Source organism: Pristiophorus japonicus, chromosome 15 (assembly GCF_044704955.1).
Source record: "Pristiophorus japonicus isolate sPriJap1 chromosome 15, sPriJap1.hap1, whole genome shotgun sequence".
Taxonomy (NCBI): Eukaryota; Metazoa; Chordata; class Chondrichthyes; family Pristiophoridae; genus Pristiophorus; species Pristiophorus japonicus.
Window position 1 is genome coordinate 22017920 of NC_091991.1, and position 25339 is coordinate 22043258.

Sequence of the window (25339 nt, forward strand, 5' to 3'; positions counted from 1 at the left end):
CACAAAGAGTGGTAGAAGTTTGGAACTCTCGTCCACAAACGGCAGCTAATGCTAGATCAATTGTTAATTTTAAATCGAAGATTGGTAGCTTTTTGTTAACCAAATGTATTAAGGGATATGGGCCAAGGACAGGTGTATGGGGCTAGAACCTCAACTTTTTTTTGCATGCTTAACGCCCACTTAACACCCATTTTATCGCTGAAATGACGTACGATGCCCATATATCACCCATTTTGGCACAAAATGGAAACTGATGGGCATTTTTCAAGAACTTATCGTCGAGCGTTACTTTCCCTACGTGCGTAATGCCGGGAAAAAAATATTACCGCCTGTCCAATTTTTGGGGGCGGAATCGTCAACCACGGCAAAACCAACCACGGAGACATGTGGCAGGGAGAATGGGAAGATGCCATGTTTAAAATGACCAACTGCAGCCAATGGCCTGTAAACCGCGGAGGATGCTGGGACTCTGGCCACCCTGTACAGTAACAGACAGTGTTGCAGGGGCACGGAACCAGGCGGGGGATGAGCCAGCTACCGTAAGGGGGAAGAGTGTACATTCGGTTTTTCCAGGAAAATGGATACAAGGCAACTTTATATTTTAAAAAGACATTTCTCCAGCTTTTCATGTAAAACCGTCACAGAAGAGGCAACATGTCCAGGCAAAATCTCCCCAGTAATACACAAGGCAACACAAAGGGTATCAGTTTGAATAATTAAACAAAGGCCCACAGGTCTGGTGCAGTCATTTTGGCCAGCCCAGACAGAGTGGCACCTCTGTCGAGATAGTGAACAATTCACCCCATCAGCGAGCGACAGGATACAGAAGGTGTGGCTAATCTCCCATTCCAGACAGATCGATACACATCGAACTGCCATTCACACCCCATTTTATTCAAGGAAGACCCAAGACAAAGGCATGCAGTTTTGGCGCGAAGATGAACGGACTTTAAGAAAAGCTGCAAAAAAAACACACAAGGAGGTTGGAGGTTGGAGTCAGCTTTTGCATTGAATTGTAGAGTTGAGTTAAGAAGGTGGGAGTCAGTTTTCGTTGTGGTGGAGTTGAGTTAAAGGGGAGTTGAGTCAGCTTTTCACAGGGCCCTCACTCTGGGGAAGGTGTGCTTAACTCCAGCAGCTTTTTGCTTAGGAGCCAACCGAGAGGCAAATAGAAGAAACCGACGTAACATTGAGGAGGAAAACCGAACCGACCAACAACGTAAAACCCACCCCAGAGGGACCCCGAGCTGGAATAAGTGCCCCCAGAACCTCAGAGTTGATAGGATTGTGAGTAGACCCCAAACCCCCTCACAGACTCAATTTAGGATAGGAATTGGTAAGAAGGGTGGAAGTGGGAGGTGGGGTTATGTGTGAGTGAAATGTTTCAATCTCTTATCTTCCCCTTCCTTGTTGCGAGATTTTTCGTGGTGTTGAGTGAGATTGTGCCATTACTGCTATTTTATGACCTCTTCCGATGCCCTCTATCTTTGTGTTTACTATTCTAAATAAAAAACATTAGCCATTTTGCACTCTTACCCACTGTGTCTGGGGCCTCGTTACTCACCCATCCTCATAAACCGCACGTACAGAACCTCGGGAGTGTGGATTTGAACCCACACCCCAAGCTCCCCTTACATCAGAATGGGCAAAATCAACGCCCATAATATCATCCAGCGTTACTTTCCGCACGGAATTAATGCCGAGATTCAATAATACCGGCCGTCCGCCCACTTCTTTTGTCGTAAAGAGCACATCTGGTGTAACTAACGCCCAGGAGATCGCCCACTGTCACTTTCCCCTCCTCGCACACATATCGCCCACAATATCGCTCGCCCAAAAAAACACCCAGAAAAAGTGAAATTGTTCTGAATAAATGCTAGTGGTGTGGCTGGCATTTTTAACATCTTACGTGAGGAGCTGATATCTGAACGATTTGCCTGAAAGAGCGTTGATGTGAGTGACAACGCTGACACACTGCTGTGTGTGTACAGCTCAGACATCAGTGGTGCCCATCACCTTGGTGTCAGTTAAAGTTTACGTTGATTGATGTTAAGTTGTATTTAATTCTTTCATGTTAAGGAATCACCAGTGTGTAACGGTGCAGCGATCTGAGACAATACGCAACAAGATTATGTTCAAGAACAAAAATTTTATACCAACATTAGTCTGAAATCATAAGTATCACAGCCAATAACATCCAACCCCTGCCCACATCCCACTTTTTCCACCATTGACATCAATCACATGTTCAACATGTCCAGCAACACAGAATACAAAGGCAAAGCAGGAGCGTGGTCCCCAGCCCCCATACATTGCAACAAATTGCATACACCCAGATGGAGATATAACACAGCCATCACCTGCGGACATGCACCTCACTTTCCTTCTCCCCTCCCCTTCTTCTTCCCACCTCTACCCTTCCCCCTCCTCGCTCCACGCCTCAGGCGGTGCCTCATTGGGGAGGGAAGGATGAAGGCAGATGCGGTCGTTGCACGGGTACAGGAGCGGGGGGTGCCGAGGGGGCAACATTCTCTGATGCAGAAGCAGGATCTTGGTCCTTGCTCCCATCTGTCGTTCACAGGGTGGTGCGGAACCTAGGGGTGGAGTGCCGTGCTCAGGGACCACTGGGAAGCCTGTGCCAGCAGTGTTCCTGGCTATCGCATCCAGGGCCTTCCCAGTCCGCGGAATGCACTCAGTCATGGTGGCCAGCTGTTGGGATATGCCCCCCAATGCTTCGATGAGCTGGTCACCAATGTCTGAGTCCTCCTGGATAACTGTACCATCTCTCCGCTGTCATGTGGCGCTCGTGGAACAGACCTGCTGCGTCCACGAGACCTCCATGGGGTCGGCGCCGTCCTGGGGACAAATGGGGTGCCCTGTGGCGAGGTGCTTGGGGCCGGTACCTCCAGAGTGGAGACGGGAATGACCAGAGGACCATTAGATGGCCTTAGGGTGGAATGGCTTCTGGAGCATGGCAATGCAGGTTCCTCGAAGTCCGCGCTGTCATCCGTGGAGAACAGACCCAGCGGATTGATGGGCGAGAATCAGAGCTCCTCAGCACCAGATGTAGGATTGTCCAGCGAGTCGGGCCCCCGCGCCCCCACCTTCTGGCCTCTGTGGTCTTGCCTTGGGACGCGCTGCTGGCTGACCTGCAAAACACAAATGAGGTTTTTAGAGGAGAAGGGGGTGCTTGGATCACAAGGTGAGTCCATCGCTATACACAGCATATGCATGACAAAAGCACAACCGCTCTCAAAATCATCGCAGACATCACATTTCGTGACCATCAACACATTTGCATTCCACTGATTTTCATTAGGCCATCATTATTTCTATGACAATTTTAGAAATCATCTATCATATATGATTGTTCAGATATGAGTGGGTGTGGCATCTATTGACTTTACATCACGCAATGGTGCAAGCTTTACTCACGTGGCATCACTTCAGGGTCTGCAGATGTGTCCACGGCTGTCCAGGAGTGCTTCCCCACGAGTGCGAGCACACGCTCCTCCATCTCAGTGATGTCGCTGGGGACTGGTGACCCCCGCCCGTTCGCCTCTGCACGGACCTCATCATCGATAGCTTCTTCTGTAAAAGGTGACAGGACGACATGGCATGAGATCATTGCGTGATATCATTGCTTGGTACTGTCACAGACACTGATACAACACATAACCGACAGATGTAATCATGATTATTATCATTCTTTACCTAAAGACGTACACCGTGACCGCAGGCTTTGAGTAAAACATTCCTGGTAAAAGTGCAAGACCTCACATCTGCTGATAGTCACTCATGACTGTTACAAATCAAATTATATAAATACATAAGTACATGTAAATCAATGTAATACTTACTCTTGCGGATCCCACAAGGTCGTTCCATCGTTTGCGGCATTGGTTGCCCTCACGCACCTCATTGGTCGCCGACGAGACCACCTCTGTTATCTCGGTCCATATCTTCTGGTAGGCCTTTGGGGTGGGCTTCCCACACCCTGCCTGTATCAAATCACTCCAGCGTGACTCGACCTCCTGCAGGAGGGAGGCATTTGCCTCATCCGAGAACCTCCTGGCTTTTTTGCGCCCTCCAATGTGCTCCTCTCCCATCTCACTGCCCACTCCAGCGTCAGTCTCCACAGCGTGCTGTGATGCCTCCTCCTCTCTCTCCATTATAGGCCAAATTCGGGAAAATATGTGGCTGCTAACAGCTAATTTTTGTTTGCCTACTTGCTGTGAAGCTCTAAAGTCTCCTTCCTTCCTTCCAAGCAGTCACACCACACCCAGACATGCCTTCAATCCCTCTCAGCTCCCTCTCTCTCTGTCTCCTCTTCTGCGCATGCCATGATGACCCTTAAACTCCTGAATCGCAGGAATCGAGTATTGCCATGCCGTTGCTAAGGACGGCCATACTTTATGGCAGAAGGTCAAAAAAATGTAACGCTACCGCCCATTTTATATCGCTCGCGGTAATGCCCATTTTCAAAAGTGGTGACTAGGTTCTTTGAGAATGGACGAGAAGCCAGCGATCTGAAAACCCTTTTTTAATGCCCATGCCGGAAATATCGCCACAAAAGTAGAGGTTCTAGCCCATGGAGTTAGGTCGTAGATCAGCCATGATCTAATTGAATGGCAGAGCAGGCTCAAGGGGCTGAATGGCCTTCTCCTGTTCCCATGTTTCTATGTTCCTATGATCAACAAATTAGTGGAGTTTCAGTGTTAAACATTGATATATAAAATGCAAAAAAAATCATGACATAACCAATAAATTTGCCGATAGATGTAGATAGCTGCTGGGAAATTATGCATTTGCAAATCCAGCTACATTACATTAATTGGTATTGTGTACATGGCTTAATAGTTTATAAATATGTATGGAAAATAATTCTGTGTGGGAACTTGAAACGTCAAGTGTTCAGTAAGTGACTGGTTGTGAGTAATGATAAAGGAATTGTGGTTGATTGCGTTGACAGATCTTGATCTATTGTGGCTGCGTGCAGGAGGCTTGTTTGTATTTCCGCTAGCTGGAATGCTTTCAGAATGGAAGATGGCAAACAGCTGAACAATCTAACTGTTGTTTACCAGAGCTGGCCTGGTGGCAGCTGAGCAGGTGCTCATTTGACACCTTTGCTTGAAGCTTGACTCCTGGCAGAGCCACATAGTTCAAGTTTGTTTGCTGCATTGTGTTCAAGCAGAGTTCTCCATCGTAGGCTTGCTGGTTAGTGGAGGGCATTTGTGTAATATGATGCCCAGAGGTGTTGCTGTACGTACGAGAGGCGTGAATGTTTTTCACAAACAGCAGATTTTAGAATGCTAGAAACGGAATGATATTCAGAAAGGAGTAAAATGAATGAAAAAAACAAAAACTGAAAAGTGAATGACTTTATTTGTCCTTTATTGTACAGGTAATTAGTATGCAAGGGTCTTATTACAAATAGATGCAATGTTATTCTTCTCCTACATGTGAAGACATAATCTGTACACAATCTAAATGTTAGCAATCACAAGTTATGCACATGAATGAATCAATCTAGATGGCCATTTAGTAACAAGGCAAGAGAGTCTTCTCTCTTTGATTTTATGCAAAATTGTGCTTTTAACTAAGATGAAAAAGACACACCCAAATCCTGGAACAGCCTTAAAAAGGTAAGTTGATCAAAAATTGATCAAAAGGTAAATTGGATCACAAATTGGGGCATCTTTAATCTCTTTTTCTGGCACAATGCATTTTGCAATTTGGTACTTTCCAGGAGTAAGGAAAGAACCAATAGAGTCAGCAGCCCCTCTTCACCTGTATAGCAAGATAACAGTATATACTTGATCGTGTATGTCTCAATCCACTCCACGATGGAGATCCTAATCTAGCAATCAGCCTTGCAAGCTGTTATCTGGCTCGAAACACTTGGGAAGTTTTGACTGGGGCAAAATGAACATATTGTCATAGGCTTCTGAAAAGTGATGTGTGCGACACAGTCTACCACAAAACACAATTTGTTTTCTAACTGTGGAGTAGGATTAGATTCTATTTATATATTTCAACATGAAGGCTGTTTGTTACATCCAAACAGTAGTGAAGACTGTATGACAAAGATCCAACTATCTTTTCTGTTGTCTCTTATGCAGCAGATTTGACATTCTGTTACCTTAAAAAAAATAGAGCTATCACCTGTCTTAGAAGTTCCCTTAATAGCTTAATTGGTAAAGGTAGCACATACCCAGTTGGTCGAATTAGCTGACCTTAGCTTGGGTGGCAATAGGGGTGAAAAAAATTGCTCTCCGTGCCCCTGAGCTAGCAAGGGAAAAATCAGCCGAGAGGTAGTTTAAGCTCATAATTCACTGACTCTCTACTAGAAATGACACACACTCAGATGTTGAATAAAGGCAAGATTGGGCTCAGTATTGCCCTCCAACACTCACTATATAGGTTTAAGCATGAAGAATAGATATTTCAGCAAGATACCGGCACTCGTTGAACTCTAATCCAGCAGGAAACAATACATTCAAGGAGCAAGCAAAAGAAGTTAGGGGACTGGCTGAGGCCTGCATTAATATCTACAGGGGCTGCAAAGATGCCAGAACATAGGACGGTGAGAGCAATTATAAATCTTGCCACCAGCAAGAATTTGCTTAGAACAGAATATGTTCTTAACTCAGCCCTTAGTTCCTGAAATGAACTGTACACGTTGACAATGCAGAATGCATTGTGACAGGATTGTGGAAAATGACGTGAGCACCTCAGACTATCTTCTGCAGGCGTTGTTTGTCAAACACACGACAGTGGCTAATAAACTGGGATATGAGGAAATCACCTCCTGATCATCTGCAGCTTCCATTTATTTGCATTTTGTGAAGAAAAGGCTGTGACTCTGTTCTGAGTATTCTAGTGCTACGACGTGTCTGTTTATCTTTTGAGCACATTTAATGCTTGGTTTAAACAGGTCCTTTTTGCATACTTTTTAAATTTGCCTTTGAAATTGGAGAAAAACATTGCACCATCATTTATTACCCATTCCCTAATTGTCCTCATGTCTTCGGATCATTAGTCCAGGCCCCTGTATTTCTAGTCCAGTGACATAACCACTATGCTACTTTATCCGATTAAATATGTCTAATTAGGGCAGACATGAAAGCTTTTACAACTTTTGACCAAGTGCAGATAAAAAATTGTATGCAACACTAATGTCTGCATTAAAGCCCCTAAATGCAGCAAAATGAGTTTGCAACTATGCATACAGGCCTTTTATATCACCCACTAGAGGAAAGCCAAGCCCTTTGAAAATTAATCACATTTCACAAATTTGTAATATATCTCATTTGTACTTGGCTGCTGTCGGTTTATGAGGTGAAGGTAACATTGAAAAGAATTGAGCTGATGTATTAAGTGTTGGTTTTTATTCAGAAACAGGGTCATTAGAATCTAAGTGGGATGGTTGGAATTATGGATTACACCAGTAATTTCACAAAAAAGCTGGGGGCCACATCTGTTCTCTCAACTCTTTGGGGAACATAGTAGAGAATCAAAAAGGCGACGAGGTTAAAAAGTCAGGAACGTGCATCCACTAAGAAATGCTTTTTGTTTCTGTACATTTATTTTAATTCTACTTTATAACATTTATTATGCTAAATGTTTAGAAAATATTTTTTGATGTTTTATTGGGGTACGGTAGCATAGTGGTTATGGGCCCAAGTATGGACAGAATGGCACACTTCCGAGAGGCCCGCCTATTTTGTAGAATTAAAAGCGCGCCTAAAACTTACCTTGCAATTCTCCGTGTTCAGCGGGCCTGTTTAGCAGTCGGCACGGCGCAGCACAAACAGCTGGGGGCGGAGCTACAGCCTTGCGCCGAAAAGAGTGCCGGCAGCAGCGCGCGTGCGCAGTGGAGTCTGCGACGTGCACAATAGCTTATGGCCCTCCCAGCACGTCCTGTCTCCGGGCGACCCTATGCCTGGCCGAAGGGACGTTGCAATGTTCGCCGCCCCTATCCCCGGCTGAGTGGCCTGCCTGCCTCACCGTCCCTCGCCTCGCTGCTGCCCGACCTCGGGCCTCGCCGCCACTTCCCTTACTTCGAGGCCTCCTCGCCGGCCCGCCCGAACACCTTGTCCGCGATGGGGCAGCCCGACCAGCTCTTCGGTGGGCCCCACCCGACCACGACCTCGGCGGCGGGGCCCGCCCCAAGAACTCCTCCGCAGTGGGCCCCGCCCGAAGACCTCCTCCGCAGCGGGGCCCGCCCCAAGACCTCCTCGGCGGCGGGGCCCGCCCGAAGACCTCCTCCGCAGTGGGCCCCGCCCGAAGACCTCCTCCGCAGCGGGGCCCGCCCCAAGACCTCCTCCGCAGCGGGGCCCGCCCCAAGAACTCCTCCGCAGTGGGCCCCGCCCGAAGACCTCCTCCGCAGCGGGGCCCGCCCCAAGAACTCCTCCGCAGTGGGCCCCGCCCGAAGACCTCCTCCGCAGCGGGGCCCGCCCCATCACCTCCTCGGCAGGCAGAGCTGCGTGTGCTGTTGGAGGGCTCCCCGGTGCTCCCGAATGAATAGGCGCTGCAGTAATCATTTTTTATTTACTGATTTATTGATTGAGTTTTTATTTTTTTATTTTTGATTGCTTGATTTATTGATTATTTATTGATTGATTTATTTATCATTTATTATTGATCATGGCTCTTTATTGCTAAAAGTTAAGTGTTTAATGCTTTGGAAAATCCCCTAATTCCCTCCCCCCCACCCCCCCCCCGCTATCTCTGGCTACCTGCGCCTAATTTCTAAAGTGTACGCAAGGTTTTTCTGAGCGTACAAAAGTCGACACTTACTCCGTTCTAAGTTAGTTTGGAGTAACTTTTCACTGTTTAAACTTGCAAAACAGGTGTAAGTGGCTAGTAACGCCCTCTTTTGAAAAAAAAGCTGAAGTAAAACGAAACTAAACTAACTCACTAGAACTGGAGCAAACTAAATGCCGAGAATTGCGATTTCTAAGATACTCCAAACTAAACTAGTTGCTCCAAAAAAATAGGAGCAACTCCAGCCGAAACTTGGGCCCTATGTTACTAGACCAGTAATCCAGAGGCCTGGACTAATAATCCAGAGATGTGAGTTCAAATCCTACCACAGCAGCTGGGGGAATTTAAATTCAGTTAATTAAATAAAGCTGGAATGAAAAAGCTAGTATCAGTAAAGGTCCCTGGGTGAGATATTGGAGAGTACTTGGCCCCTGTGGAGCCACATGCCACCATGGAGTCAATAACCTCATAAGAGGAAGCAGAGGGGGGAATGCACTGCCAGGAAAAGGAAGAAAGAAAATATTAAAGGTCACCATGAAACTATTAGATTGTTGTTAAAAATCCATCTGGTTCACTAATGTCCTTAGAAATCTGCCGTCCTTACCCGGTCAGCTTACATGTGACTCCAGACCCACAGCAATGTGGTTGACTCTTAACTGCCCTCTGAAATGCCCTAGCAAACCACTCAGTTGTACCAAACCGCTACAACAAAGTCACCACACGGACTGCAGCAATTCCTTCTCAAGGGCAATAAATGCCAGCCTTGGCAGCGACATCCCGTGAACAACATTTAAATGAAAGCAGTGGAGTACTGAGAGGGTTTAATCGAGCATATAAAATACATAGTAATTTTCTTCCTAATTATATTGGCACTTCTAGTTTCTATTTTGAGCCCTGACTAAATGAATGTGATGTCGGACGTTGGAGGTCACATGTTCACAGCATTCTCACTTTCACAAAGAGAAAATCTTAGTTCTGATGGCTGCAGTCACTAAGCAGTGATTGTTAAAGCAGTTATGTGGCCCTGATGTCCACTCTTTTAAGGCTCGGCAGAAGCTGAGAAGATCTATTGGCAAACACCTTTGTTACAATTGATTTTAGCAGTTCATCACTGTCATTGGTTAACAAAGAATATTACATAGGCGGTGAGAGAAAAGACTGAGAATAGTTTCGTTTTGAAGTGCTCAACTCTTAGTAAAAGTGACTGAGAAATGATTTTTCTTAGCCGTCTGTGTGCATGAGAAGCACAGTGATGGGTGCAGTCGCCGATCTGGGTACTCAGAATTGAGCTAGTTTTGGTTAACCATTGCCATGGGCGGCCCTTTATTCTAAGACTATGTCCCCTAGTTTTAGATTCCCCGAGTTTTAGTTTTAGTTTGAGTGGAAATATCCTCTCTGCATCCACCTTGTCAAACCCCCTCATTATAAGTTTCAATAAGATCACCTCTCATTCTTCTGAACTCCAATGAGTGTAGGCCCAACCTACTCAACCTATCCTCATAAGTCAACCCCCTCATCTCAGGAATCAACCTAATGAACCTTCTCTGAACAGCCTCCAATACAAGTATATCCTTCCTTAAAGACAGAGACCAAAACTGTATGCAGTGCTCTAGGTGTGGCCTCACCAATACCCTGTACAGTTGTAGCAGGACTTCTCTGCTTTTATACTCTATCCCCCTTGCAATACTGAGTAGGCCGATCTCATTCAGGCTGGTAGTACAATAAACTGGCCCCGGTATCCAAAAATCGACTGGAGGTTTCCGCTCTGAATTGCTGTTGGACAAACTCTACTTGAAGCGGGCACATGCGGATATTGGATGAGGAGCAGGGTTAGGCTTAGCTGTAAACCACTGAGAGATACAGACCAGCACAGTCTCCCCTCGATACCCCGTCTGTGCCGAGCTAACTGACCTCAGAAGTGGTGGCAGTAGGGATGCTACGATTGGCTTCAATTGGCTATCACATTGCCGTTTGTGGAAGCTTGCTGTGCGTTTGTCACATTACAACAGTGACCACACTCCAAAAGTACTTCATTGGCTTTAAAGCCCTTTGAGACGTCCAGTGGTCATGAAAGGTGCTATACAAATGCAACAGGGTATGGAAAAACTGGCTGGTATCCCGTACTCCTAATTTCTCTTCAACCAAGGCCTGCTGGAAGTCCTTCATGGATGTTGGGTGAGGGCCCTGGTGCTAAAATAGCTTGCTGATGCTCACTTGTTTAGGCTAACACTTGAAAAATGGCTCCCTGGGTGAGACATTGGAGGGGACTTGGCCCCTGTGGAGCCACATGCCAACAAATATCATCATGAGAGGAAGCGGAGGGGGAATGCACTGCCAGGAAAAGGAGGAAAGAAAAAGATGGAAGGTTTAATATTAACTAATATTAAACAGGCTCGGCCAAAGCTGCATCACTGCACTTCCCAGCTGCTGCAGGAAGCAGTCTTGTGATGGTGAGGAGACCAATCTGAAGATTCAGAGTTGCTCCGAAAAGGACATTAAAGCCTCTTTAAGCAATTTCCTTCATGTATGATTAAAAGTGCTGCTGTAAGCTGGTCTGTGTCCCTGACCGTGTGTAATTTGGCTCTGTTTGAAATTGTTTTACCAGATAAGTAGGAGAATTACATTTCAAAACCAGATCAGTAAAATATTTTTGACAAGTGCATCTGTCTGAATTATTTTTGGTGGTTTGATCTTCATAACTGTGACTTGATCTTCATAAATGTGACAAGAGCATATGTTACATGTTCGCTGTTGTGAAATAAAACACAGAAAGTAACAGAACATCTGATGGAGACTTAGCCCAACAGCCGTGCTCTCCAAACTAATATCAATCCTTTGCTTCTTTTCAGAAAAACGTTTTGCATGGAGAACATGGGAGGGATGGGATCTGGAACAAAGAAGGTGTCTATGCTGTTGTTATATTCCTCACTGCCTTTGTCATTGTCATTACATGTTTAATGGTAAGCTTCCTTTTCTTAATTGTACAATTTGCAATTAATTGTGCTAATGAATTCCAGTTTAAAACAAAGATTGAACTCCGTCTTTTGGGGTTGTAATTCAGTGATGAGAATGTCCATCTTGCAATTTTCTACATGTTTAGTTATATGAGCATTGTCATCATTTGTGATACAGTTTGGTGCAGTTCTGAGCATTTTCTGCAAATTCTTTTCCATAGGCTTGCTCAGAAATGTTTAAAACTACCTTCTAGCAAAATTGTGTCTAACTAAAAATATCAAACAGAACTTCACTTAAAGGCCTCATATTTTAAATATTTCAATCTTATGGTTGCAAGATTCTGCCCTTTCAGTGGACAAGACAAATACAACTACTCATCATCATCAGCGATCCCTCGAGCGATCCACATGAGTTCACAGATGTTTCAATGAAGGACCCAATGTTCCAGTCCTGAACTCTAATTGAGGGGGTGGAAGATGCCTGTGCGTGGATTTTTTTAACGTATGGTGACCGTTGCACATCAGTCACCACACGGGCTTGACAGACAACTGACAGGAAGGAGAAAGATGGATGTTTGGCTTAGTGATAAAGTGTAAGCTGGGTGGGGAAACAGATATTTTTCTTTTGGCCTTGGTGATAGTGAATGGATATGGATTTTGCATTTCTGACCCTCCTCATGTTGAGTTCTGATCTCAGCTCCGTCATCATGGGTTGGAGGCAGTCGGAGGCCAGGAACTCCTTCACACAGAGGCAGAGATAATCAGAGGGGGCAATCACCTCTCTACGCTACCTGGTAGGCAATGTTGAAGGTGCATTGGAGAAAGTTTGGGAGTAGATTTTCTGCTCATTCACCATGTAAAAATAGAGTATGATACAAGCAGAATGAAGAAAGGAGATGGGAGGAATCTTATTTTTTCTTAAAGAGTCTCAACATCAAACAAACCTTTGCAAACCTTGATTCTCCTGCTAAAGTTACACGTTACATGGACACAACCCTACTCTGAATAGAATATTAAAAAAAATAATTGAAAACCATTAGGGGTGATTCTGTTTGAAGTCAAGGTGGAAAATTGTACGTGAGTTATCACCTCCCCAAGCCCCACAATCCTGTTTTACCCACACGGGTGCCATTAAGGAATTACAATGCAAAACACCTATAGCTTGGTGTCATTCTTGGTGTCGTCTTTACCAGCGTATAAAGCAGTGTAGAAGTAGCATTGTTTCGGGCTGAAAGGATCAAATCTGTTTGACTGATTTACATAGAATTACATAGAATATACAGCACAGAAACAGGCCATTTGGCCCAACCAGACCATGCTGGCATTTATGCTCCACTTGAGCCTCCTCCCATCCTTCCCCATCTAACTATCAACATAACCCTCTATCCCCTTCTCCCTCAGATGCTTATCTAGCCTCCTCTTAAATGCATCTATAGTATTTGCCTCAACTACTCATAAGTCTCGGTATTGATACCTTCAGTCCGTGTTGGATTTGGTTGGGTAGGCCAGCTCTAATCAATGCTGTGTTTAGTAATTAACTTTGGTAACTGAACCATTCCTTTGTAACTAAATGTTATCTTTGTATTTCTCAGTTTCTATACAGGTTGAAGGAGAAACTTCAGTTTCAAATCAACCAGGATAAACAACAGCATCAGCGGATCAATCTTCCTCCTATCCCTGTGCAGCAGTCACAGCCAGAGGTTAAGAGTGCGAACAGTATGGTACAGCCCGGGCCTGTTCCTGGCACTGTAAGTGTTAACATCGATCCCCAGGGTCGGCCTGTACCAGAGATCAAGCCGTGTGTTTCTGCTGGCCCCTCACCATTCAGAATGAAGCCAGCTTGTCTTCAAGAAAGGTAAAAGAAAAACGTTACAAAATGGAAACATGTTAAAATGCTTCATGACCTATTTATAGAATCAGAGAATGGTTACAGCACAGAAGGAGGCCATTCGGCCCATTGAGCCCGTGTCGGCTCTCTGCAAAAGCACTTCAGCTAGTCCCACTCCCCACCCTTTCCCCGTAGCCCTGCAATTTTTTTTTCCTTCGGGTACTTATCCAATTCCCTTTTGAAAGCCACAATTGAGTCTGCCTCAACCACCCCTTCAGGCAGTGCATTCCAGATCCTAACAACGCGCTGTGTAAAATGAATGCAAATTAGCACTAAACACAGTTGTACGTGGGTTACTTAACAGGTAAATAATTCATGTAAACATTTCTTCGAATTTTTTTTACATTAGCACGACAGATTTGGTTTTAATTAGGTGTGTAATTAATCAAAGTAAGTGTATCGTGTAGGTGCCAAAGTTGTTAATGTGTGGCTGGCTTTGAGCCTAATGTATCTAAAATTCCAAGTTACTTAAAATATAAATGGAAGTCAGAATGCTGTGTGACACAGTGTGAAACATGGTGGGTTTATATTTAGTGAGGAGAGTTGTAAAAGCCTGGCCTTACCTAGTACTGAGTGAGCCAACCAGTGTGTGAGTGGAAAGGAACATCACTTGGACAAATAAATATTGAAGCAACAAACTAACACTTGGAGACATCGGCCCTAATTTTAGAACGGGTACGATGTACGTGAGCCCCGAAGTAGACGGCGCACCCAGGGAGTCCGGGACACATAGGCCCAGCTGACCTGAACTGCTGAGCCTCATTTGCATAAATTCTCCAGGACTCTCACACTCAACCCGGTCAGATCCACTACCTGGTTGATGAACGGGATCTTTCTCAATTACATCGTCAGACCCAATCTGCATCTTTAAAGAAGGACCCCGCTGTTTTCCTGCAGGTGTCCTGCTCGCCTGCTCAAAAGAACAGGTTAGATTGGGACAGGGCGGGAAGGCAGCGAGATCAGAGGAGGTAAATGACAGCTCATTTTAACTGCCCCCGCTGCCTGGTTTATACCAGATGGGGTGGGGTGGGGGTGGGGTGGGGTTGGGGGGGGGGAGTTAAAATCGGGGCCACAGTGTATAGTGTTCTAGGCCATCAGAAGTCATATTATGCCATTTGGATCCTACCTCTGCCAGCAAAGATTGAATGCTAACCAACTCGCACTGCCTGAGAGCGGATCCTTAGCTTCTCATCACACCTCCCCCCACATCCCCCCCGGCCCATCACCCGACAACCCACAACTGCCAGGGATTGAGTGATGCCATTATCGTGTGGATCCATAGGGAAAGGGACTTTGAACAGCTGCACCACCCCAACAAAAGCAGCTGCAAACTACTAACACTAACAATTATAGCTGTAAATAATAGAGTTTGAAGTCTGTACACAGAGGGTTGTGAGGGTGTGAAATGCATGACTGTAGTTAGCGATTGAAGCTGAGATTGTCAACATTTAAACATAGGTTAGATAGGTGATTAAAGAAAAAGGGAATAAAGGGTTATGGCGAGCACATAGGATTAGAATTATTGCTTGTGTGGATGTATAGAAGACACCTCAAGTTGCTGGAGATATATCACCAATGATGTCTCCGCAAGATCCTGCAAATCCCCTGGGAGGACAGGCGCACCAACATCAGTGTCCTCGTCCAGGCTAACATCCCCAGTATTGAAGCACTGACCACACTCGATCAGCTTCGCTGGGCAGACCACATAGTTCGCATGCCAGATACAAGACCCCCTAAGCAAATGCTTTATGCAGAGCTCCTTCATGGTAAACGAGCCAAAGGTGGGCAGCGGAAACGTTACAAGGACACCCTCAAAGCCTCCCTGGTGAAGTGCGACATCACCACTGACACCTGGGAGACCCTGGCCGAAGACCGCCCGAGGTGGAGAAAGCGCATCCGGGAGGGGTCAGGCGCATGCAACGGAAGGAACGTGTGGTAAATCAGTGCCACCCCTCCCTTCCCTCGACGGATGTCTGTCCCACCAGTAACAGGGTCTATGGCTCTCGTATTGGATTTTTCAGCCACCAAAGAACTCACTTTGGGAGTGGAAGCAAGTCTTCCTTAATTCCAAGGGACTGCTTATGATGATGATGTGTGGAGAATAAACCCCAATATGGACAGATTGGGCCAAATGGCTAGTTTCCATGTTGTCATTTTTTAGTGAAGTCCAGTCAATGATATTACAAGACAAATCTACACGAACATTGAGATTGCTTCCACTAATAACAGGATGCATGCTTTAAAATGAAAAGCATTGTGGAGGGTGGGGGAGGATTATTAAAAAAATTGTCACTGATGTAACTTTCAGAAAGTCTGGACTGCACTATGTTTTCAGTTACAAACTTTGAAAGATTGTAACAAAAAAAGTATCATCATGTTTTTGCCATATGCTCTGGGGCATCATGCAATTTTGCCCCTTCCCACTAAATGCTCCGATGGTGCTCGCAGGGGGTCTGGCCCAGCAGTCTGCACGGCGCCCGGCCTGTGAGCACCATCCGATCAGGCTGGGGAGCGGAAGGAGCAGCGTGGGGGTATACCACTCCAGGGAGCAGCACGTGCTGGAGCAGGAGAGCAACGGCAGTGAAAAGGGATGTCATCAAGGTCCAGGTCGATGATTGGAGCGAGGGCAGGAACAGCAGGAGTGGCGAGGTCGGGACAAAGGAGCGGCGAGGTCAGGGTGAAGGAGCGGCGAGAGATTGTAGAGGGACGTGATCGGGGCCCAGGAGAGGCGTGAGTTTGGAGCCCAGAAGAGGCGAGGGCCCAGGGGCAGCATGGGCCAGCCCACACTGCGATATGTGCGCGCACTAGGACCGTGCAGCAGAGCTGGTCTCCAGTCGTCCTGGTTAATCCTTGCTACTGGGTCAAGACCTAGCTCTGTCAAGCCCGTGTGGTGGCTGGTGTGCAACAGTCACCACACGTTAAAAAGAATCCACACACAGGCATCTTCCACCCCCTCCACTGGAGTTCAGGACTGGAACATCGGGTCCTTCATTGAAACATCTGTGAACTCTTGTGGAAGCAAGTCATCCTCGTACGAGGGATCACCTGTGATGATGATAAAAGTGGTATAAAACTATTTTTTTAAAACATTCACAAAGGGAGGTTAATAGCTTATCAATTTCGAGGACTGTACATCATATAGTGAGGGTAGGTTTTGACTTTGTGTGATACAGGTAGTGTGAAATGAGTAATAGTAAATCAGTAGCTCGTTTTACATCTCAATTTACAGCCGATTTGCTATCGCAAATATAGGTTGAACCTCCCTTACCCAGAACTCCCTTATCCGGAACCACCCCTCGTCCAGAACCATTCCCGGCCACCGGGTAGCACATGCGCAGAACTCTGACATGAACAAATTGAAGTCCTTCCTCGCTACCTACTCCCGCAATCACTGGCTTGACCCCACAATCCTCCGCCCCCCCCCCCCCCACGATCTCTCTGCTGCGCTCCCAGTCCCAAGCCAGCCATCCCCGATATCCCCTTGCTCAGTACCTGTACCGTCCAATTTAACGTGACCACCTCTCGTCCAGAAAAATCCCTTATCCAGAACAGGCCAGGTCCTGAGGGTTCCGGATAAGGGAGGTTCAATTTGTATATAGTATTACACTATTGCACAAAGCCACAACATACCCCTTGATTTTAACTAAATTAGCATGAGTATTTTTTATTGTTTTTGTCTTACCAGTTGTCATGGTGTTATGTCTGCAGTAATATGATTTTTATTTCTACTGATACTTTTCAACATATTTGTTATATGTATATCAGGCCCTGAAGAATGTGCTTTATAGACATCTATTGTATTGACACCCTACATTAATAACATATATAAGCTGATGTTCCAAAATATGTTAGGAGTAGAGAAAGTACCCTGTCTTCGCAGTTTATCCTTGTTGAAATAAAAGCTATTTATCCAATGTATTTTTCTGCATGTGATCCAATTTTTGGAAACCATTCAACAACCCTTTTTTGTGAAATATTGTTTTCATAATTAGTAAACCTGAAGTGGGAATTGAAACTACACCCTCTACAAACAGCACGCTTCCAGAACTGCTCTCCAAGTGACTTCATCACCCTGGCAGCTGTGACATAGCCCTTGTGTTTGCAAAGTGTTTTGCTTAAAAAAAAATCAGACCTATGTTAAAGATTTGAATGTGCTTAACTTGTCTACATCAGATTGGAGGTGTAACAGAGTTACTGAAAAATTAGTTTTTCGAAGCTAAGGCATCATGTTGTTATTTTGTATGATGGGGAAAGCTTACAATGGGATGTCTAGTTTGGCTATCCATTCGATGGCCTCCTGAGATGCCGAGTGGAGAAATGAGGTGCCTTCCGCAGCAGATCTCAGTGGGCAGGTTGACGCGATGTGTTCCGTGGTCTGAGACTCGTGGCCGCAGTCACACTTCGAGTAATCCTCATCTTCCACTCGTGGAGCAGGTGACCGCATCGTCTGTGCCTTGTGCGGATTGGGTGGAGCACTGTCTGCTGTCTTCGAGGAGGTTGAAGCCAGGGATCTCTGCTGTTAGGTCAGTGATGAGGTGTTGCTTCTTACGTCCCATGCATTACAACAGTTTGTAAAGTAATGTAACAACTTAGTACATTCATAAATTTGTTTCGAGTTGAATCAGGTACAGAATTTATACAATAATAGACAGCAGTAAAATTGAACTTTGATATGATAAGGGAGCCTTCCCACACACTGTGGTGGAAATGTGCAGTTAATCAAGAGTACCTGATCTTTGAGTACACACACCTAGTACAGCAATATCCCAGAAATGGGAATGAAGTGAAATAAAGTGCAAATGAAAGTACAGGTAATTGAATACAACCTTCCTTGAGCTGTGATCTATGTCAGGCACACTTTGCTGTTAGAGGACTACGCAGTTTCGTACAATGTTTCGTACAATGTTTTGTTCCACAAAATAATTGGAGTAAGGTTAATGGAAATTGCACTGTAATTATTTTTGCATTTAGTGGAGCTTCCTAATTAACTGTAATATCACTGCTACACTGTTTGGGATTTTTAAAAGCCTTTGCAGACAGCATTTCCGATACAGTTCTTCGTAATAATGCTAAAGCCACTTCCTGCTCACTTTCATGCATTCTTTGTAATTTGTTTTATATTTGTTTTCTGTAGTCCGAGATTGCCAGTTCTCCCATCTGCTAAAGCTTCTGTGAAAGGAAATTGGTAGTAAAATAGGAAGGGAAAATACTTTAAAAATGTGGGATCCTAATTATTGAAAACAATGGATAAGGTAAACATTTGCTTCAAAAGGACATCATATAAAATCCAGAATTCACTTTGTCATTGCAAGTATCTAACCGTGATATTTTTTGCTTCATGCATGTGAACAACTTAAAAGCTAGGAAACGATAAAATCTTGCAGAAATTGTTTTCCATTTTGTTAAGTAGTGCCTGTGTCAGATCTTCTCACCAAGAGAATTTTATATAAAGGTCTGTTTTAGTTGATAATCCACATAGTAATAGACTGCGAGATGCCAAAGATGCTTGTAACAATTTCTAACTTTTCAAACTATTATGTTGTCAAGCTGACACTTTTTGGATAGAGAGAATTCTGGGCTGTTGAGAGTACATTTTCCATCAGGTATTTTGGTTTCAAATAGGTCGGCTGTTTAGCTGAGTAGATTTGCAGAGAATCCTAACAATTGTCAATAATTGTAAAATATGTATCCTATACTTTGCAGACATTTTGTAATTTGCATTGTTTTAGCAAAGCCTCGACTTGTGTTTTGTCAGTTGAAATGGTTCAAGGGAAGTCGTCAGTATATAATAATGATACAGTACTTTTGTACAACTTCCATTCTCTGTATGTTTCCTGGACCTTAAACAACTTCAAGATCAAGATGAAAATTGCCCCTCCTGGCTTCCTTGACTCATTGGGTCAAGAAGCAGGAATGGGCTACATGTACCAACTCTTGACACTAAACTACTTGCAGCCGAAATTGGTCGACATACCGCCCCCTACTGCCCGCAAGCCGCCGATATACCGCCCAAAAATGCGATTTTGGTCAACACCGACATACCGCCGGCATATCGCTCGGCGGAATATTCATCATTGTCAAATGGGCGGTATTGTGTATCTGTAAAGCATGCACTCCCATGTTCCGCCACCAGGGAGCCCATCCCCTGAAGTCCCAAGGGATCCCAGCATCCCTTGGGAGCACTGTATATAAGCCGGCCCCTAAGGCCTGTTCCTCACTCTGGAGTGTCTTAATAAAGACTGAGGTCACAGTTACTTTAACCTCCCTGTGTGCAGTCTCATCTGTGTTAGGAACACAATAACTGGCGACGAGTATACGAATCCAACGCAAAGATGCAGCAAACTGTGGGCATCCTGGATAAATTCTCGTGTCGAATGGCTAGACCAGTACTTTGTAGCCAACGAGCTGGACGGAGAAGGAAGCGCTGCAAAAAGGAGAGCGGTCCTCCTCATGGTCTGCGGGGCACCGACCTACAGCCTCATGAAGAATCTTCTGGCTCCGGTGAAACCCACAGATAAGTCGTATGAGGAGCTGTGTACACTGGTTCGGGAGCATCTTAACCCGAGGGAGAGCGTGCTGATGGCGAGGTATCGGTTCTACATGTGCCAGCGATCTGAAGTGGCGAGTTACATCGCCGAGCTAAGGCGACTTGCAGGACAATGTGAGTTTGATGGCTACCTGGAGCAAATGCTCAGAGACTTTTTTGTACTGGGCATTGGCCATGAGACCATCCTACGAAAACTTTTGACTGTAGAGAGACCGACCCTCAGTAAGGCCATTGCGATAGCACAGGCGTTTATGTCCACCAGTGATAACACCAAACAAATCTCTCAGTACACAAGTGCCAGCAATGTTCATAAATTAACTGAAACTGTGTTTACGAGCAGGGTAGAAACCATGAGTCTGCAACTGCCAGCAGGCCTCAGGTGACCCAGATGACTCAGAGTCCGCAACAAAGGATGAATGCAAGGCAATTCACACCTTGTTGGCATTGTGGAGGCTTACATTCAGCCTATTCATGCCGCTTCAAAGGGTATATTTGCAAGCTCTGCAAAACCTGCTAACCACCACGTGGCAGAGGAAGATCGGTCCATGGTGGACGAAAGCAATTTCGAGCCTCAGAGAGAGGAGGCAGATGCTGAAGTACACGGGGTGCACACATTTTCGACGAAATGTCCACCTATAATGCTAAACGTAAAATTGAATGGCTTACCCGTAGCCATGGAACTGGACACTGGCGCTAGCCAATCCATCATGAGTAAAAAAATGTTTGGGAGACTGTGGTGCAACAAGGCACTCAGATCAGCCCTGAGCCCCATCCACACGAAACTGAGAACGTACATCAAAGAGCTCATCACTGTACTGGACAGTGCCATGGTCAAGGTCACCTACGAGGGCACGGTGCATGAACTGCCACTCTGGATTGTCCTGGACGATGGCCCCACACTGCTTGGAAGGAGCTAGCTGGGCAAAATCTACTGGAACTGAGATGACATCCGAGCGCTATCACATGTCGATGAGGCCTCATGTACCCAGGTCCTTAACAAATTTCCTTCCCTTTTTGAGCTAGGCATTGGAAACTTTTCCGGGGCGAAGGTGCGGATCCACTTGGTCCCAGAGGCACGGTACCCATTTACCACAAGGCGCGAGCGGTACCTCACATGATGAGGGAGAGAGTGGAAATCAAGCTGGACAGGCTGCAACGCGAGGGCATCATCTCCCCAGTGGAATTCAGTGAGTGGGCCAGCCCGATTGTTCCAGTACTCAAAAGTGATGGCACGGTCAGGATTTGCGGCGATTATAAAGTAACTATTAATTGTTTCTCGCTACAGACCAATACCCGCTACTTAAGGCAGACGACCTATTTGCGATGCTGGCAGGAGGCAAGACGTTCACCAAGCTCGACCTGACTTTGGCCTACATGACGCAGGAGCTGGAGGAGTCTTCGAAGGGCCTCACCTGCATCAACACGCACAAGGGACTGTTCATGTACAACAGATGCCCGTTTGCAATTCGATCGGCTGCAGCGATCTTCCAGAGAAACATGGAGAGCCTACTCAAGTCAGTACCACGCACGGTGGTTTTTCAGGACGACATATTAGTCACGGGTCGGGACACCATCGAGCACCTACAAAACCTGGAGGAGGTCCTCCAGCGACTGGATCGCGTAGGGCTGCGGCTGAGAAGTCGAAATGCGTCTTCATGGCAACAGAAGTGGAGTTTTTGGGGAGAAAGATCACGGCGGACGGCATTCGGCCCACAGACGCCAAGACAGAGGATATCAGGAACGCGCCCAGGTCACAGAACGTCACGGAGCTGCGGTCGTTCTTGGGACTCCTCAACTATTTTGGTAACTTCCTCCCGGGGTTAAGCACCCTCTTAGAGCCCCTACATGTGTTATTGCATGTAGATAAGAACTGGATATGGGGAAAAAAACAAGTAATTGCTTTTGAGAAAGCCAGAAACATTTTATGCTCCAACATGCTGCTTGTATTGTATAACCTGTGTAAAAGACTTGTGCTAGCATGTGATGCGTCGTCGTACAGAGTCGGGTGTGTATTACAACAAACTAACGTTGCGGGGAAGTTGCAAACTGTCGCCTATGCCTCCAGGAGCTTGTCTAAGGCCGAGAGGGCCGACAACATGATTGAGAAAGAGGCATTAGCGTGTGTGTTCGGGGTAAAGAAAATGCATCAGTACCTGTTTGGCCTCAAATTTGAGCTGAAAACTGATCACAAGCCCCTCATATCCCTGTTCGCTGAAAACAAGGGGATAAATACTAATGCCTCAGCCCGCATACAAAGGTGGGCACTCGCGCTATCAGTGTATAACTATACCATCCGCCACAGGCCAAGCACCAAGAACTGTGCGGATGCTCTCATTCGGCCACCATTGCCCACCACGGGGGTGGAAATTGCGCAGCCTGCAAACTTGTTGTTGGTGGCGGAGCCCGCAGACTTGTTGATGGTCATGGAAGCGTTTGAAAATGATAAATCATCTGTCATGGCCCACCAGATTAGGACTTGGACCAGCCAAGATCCTTTGCTGTCCCTAGTAAAAAACTGTGTACTACATGGGAGCTGGGCCAGCATCCCCGTTGGAATGCAAGAATTAATCAAGCCGTTCCAGCGGCGAAAAGACGAGCTGTCCATTCAGGCAGACTGCCTGTTGTGGGGTAACCACATAGTGCTACCCAAAAAGGGCATCCCGGATCTCCACAGCACACACCCGGGTATAGTAATGATGAAAACAATAGCCAGATCCCACGTGTGGTGGCCCAGTATTGACTCTGACTTAGAGTCCTGTGTACGGCAATGCAGCGTGTGTGCTCAGTTGAGCAACGCGCCCAGAGAGGCACCACTAAGTTTGTGGTCCTGGCCCTCCAGACCATGGTCGAGGATCCATGTCGACTATGCGGGCCCGTTTCTCAGTAAAATGTTCCTGGTAGTGGTGGATGTTTTTTCAAAATGCATTGAATGTGAAATAATGTCGGGAAGCACCGCCACCGCCACCATTGAAAGCCCGAGGGCCATGTTTGCCACCCACGGCCTGCCTGACATACTGGTCAGTGACAACGGGCCATGTTTCACCAGTGCCGAATTTAAAGAATTCATGACCCGCAATGGGATCAAACATGTCACCTCGGCCCCGTTTAAACCAGCCTCCAATGGACAGGCAGAGCGGGCAGTACAAACCATCAAACAGAGCCTTAAACGAGTCACAAAAGGCTCACTCCAAACCCGCCTGTCCCAAGTACTGCTCAGCTACCGCACGAGACCCCACTCGTTCACAGGGTGCCCCCGGCTGAGCTACTCATGAAAAGGACACTTAAAACCAGACTCTCGCTGGTTCACCCCAACCTGCATGATCAGGTAGAGAGCAGGCGGCAGCAACAAAATGTAAACGATGGTCGCGCCACTGTGTCACGGGAAATTGATCTGAATGACCCTGTGTATGTGCTAAACTATGGACATGGTCCCAAGTGGATTGCGGGCACGGTGATAGCTAAAGAAGGGAATAGGGTGTTTGTAGTCAAACTAGACAATGGACAAATTTGCAGAAAGCACCTGGACCAAACGAGGCTGCGGTTCATAGACTGCCCTGAAACAACCCACAGCAGACACCACCTTTTTCGAGCCCACAACACACACCCAAAGGATCAATGACACCGCCCCGGACTAGGAAATCGAACCCATCATGCCCAACAGCCCAGCAAGGCCAGGCTCACCCAGCAGCCCTGCAGGGCCAACAACACGCCAGCCCAGCGAGGGCACAGCCAACACATCAGAACAGACATTTGTACCGAGGCGGTCCACCAGGGAAAGAAAGGCTCTCGACTGCCTCACCTTGTAAATAGCTTTCACTTTGACTTTGTGGGGGAGTGATGTTGTGTATGTGTAAAGCATGCACTCCTATGTTTCGCCACCAGGGAGCGCATCCCCTGAAGCCCCAAGGGATCACAGCATCCCTTGGGAGCACTGTGTATAGATTTTTAACCAATAACCACAGACAGATAGATTTTTAACCAATTTGGGAATTAAGGATTATGGGGAACAGGCGGGTAAGTGGAGCTGAGTCCACGGCCAGATCAGCCATGATCTTGTTGAATGGCGGAGCAGGCTCGAGGAGCTAGATGGCCTACTGCTGTTCCTAATTCTTATGTTCTTATATAAGCCGGCCCCTAAGGCCTGTTCCTCACTCTGGAGTGTGCTAATAAAGACTGAGGTCACTGTTACTTTAACCTACCTGTGTGCAGTCTCATCTGTGTTTGGAACACAATAGGCGGAGTGCATGGATCCGCCATTTTGGAAATCGGGAACTCTCAGCAAAAGCAACACCTCTGTATCTCTGAGGTGAACAGTGATTTTACAGTGCGATTTTGATTGGAAAAGGTATATTTCCTATTATTGAGTAACTTATCTGAGATAGGAAAGCATTTTAGTTATATTTTTTCATCAAAAAATATTGTGAAGATTTAAAAAGAATGGGGCTTGAATTATCTGAGCCTGTATTGCTGACAACCTGTCTAGTGGCGGAACCAGATGTGAGGAAGTTTATTGAGCAGAGTTAAAAGGATAATGGAAGAGGTCGCAGAATGAGGAGGAGGAGGACTTAACCGCAAAGGATTTTCAGGGCAAAGTTTGACACTGTACAAGAGTGCTTCAATTCAATTCAAACATTTATGTAAAAAAATAAAAACATTTTAGAACTTTGTAAAACTTGTAACTATAAAACAACTGTAACAACTTTAATAACAACTTTAACAAAACTTCAACAACTTTAATAACAATTTGAACAAAACTTTTACAACTTTAATAAACTTTTACAAATAAAACTTCAATTAAAACAAAAAGACCCTTTACTTTCCCCTTCCACACCCTCTGCCCTTTCCACGCCTGCGTGCTACACCACCCTTGGGACTATTCCCCCCTTTCTTGCTCCCGCCCTTCCCTTTCCCAGTGCCTGTGGGCGTGATCCTTCCCTTGTTGATACCAAGCCGGCGTGAAGCACTGCGCCCCAAATGCCATTGCTGTCATTGCGGTGGGGGAAGGTCAGACATTGCAGGCGCAATAACTGGGGCCTCAGGAGAAGCTCGCGATGTGGAAGGCGAGGCTTCAGGACTGGGAGATGATGTCAGCTCCCCACCCTCAGGTGCTGCCTACCTGACTACTATGGCACGGAGGGGTTCCGCGCCATGTCCCGATCCCGTCGTTTGCTACATGGCTTCGAC

General features: G+C 46.1%; 1 protein-coding gene across 1 annotated transcript in view; it reads left to right on the forward strand.

Annotated features, from left to right (window-relative positions):
* Positions 1-25339, forward strand: part of LOC139281424 (receptor-type tyrosine-protein phosphatase R-like) — a 265446-nt gene that overhangs the window by 72332 nt on the left and 167775 nt on the right. Inside the window, exons 5-6 of the mRNA XM_070901587.1 lie at positions 11616-11726; positions 13313-13575. Of these exons, the coding sequence (XP_070757688.1) occupies positions 11616-11726; positions 13313-13575 (374 nt within the window). The remainder of the gene's footprint in view (positions 1-11615; positions 11727-13312; positions 13576-25339) is intronic.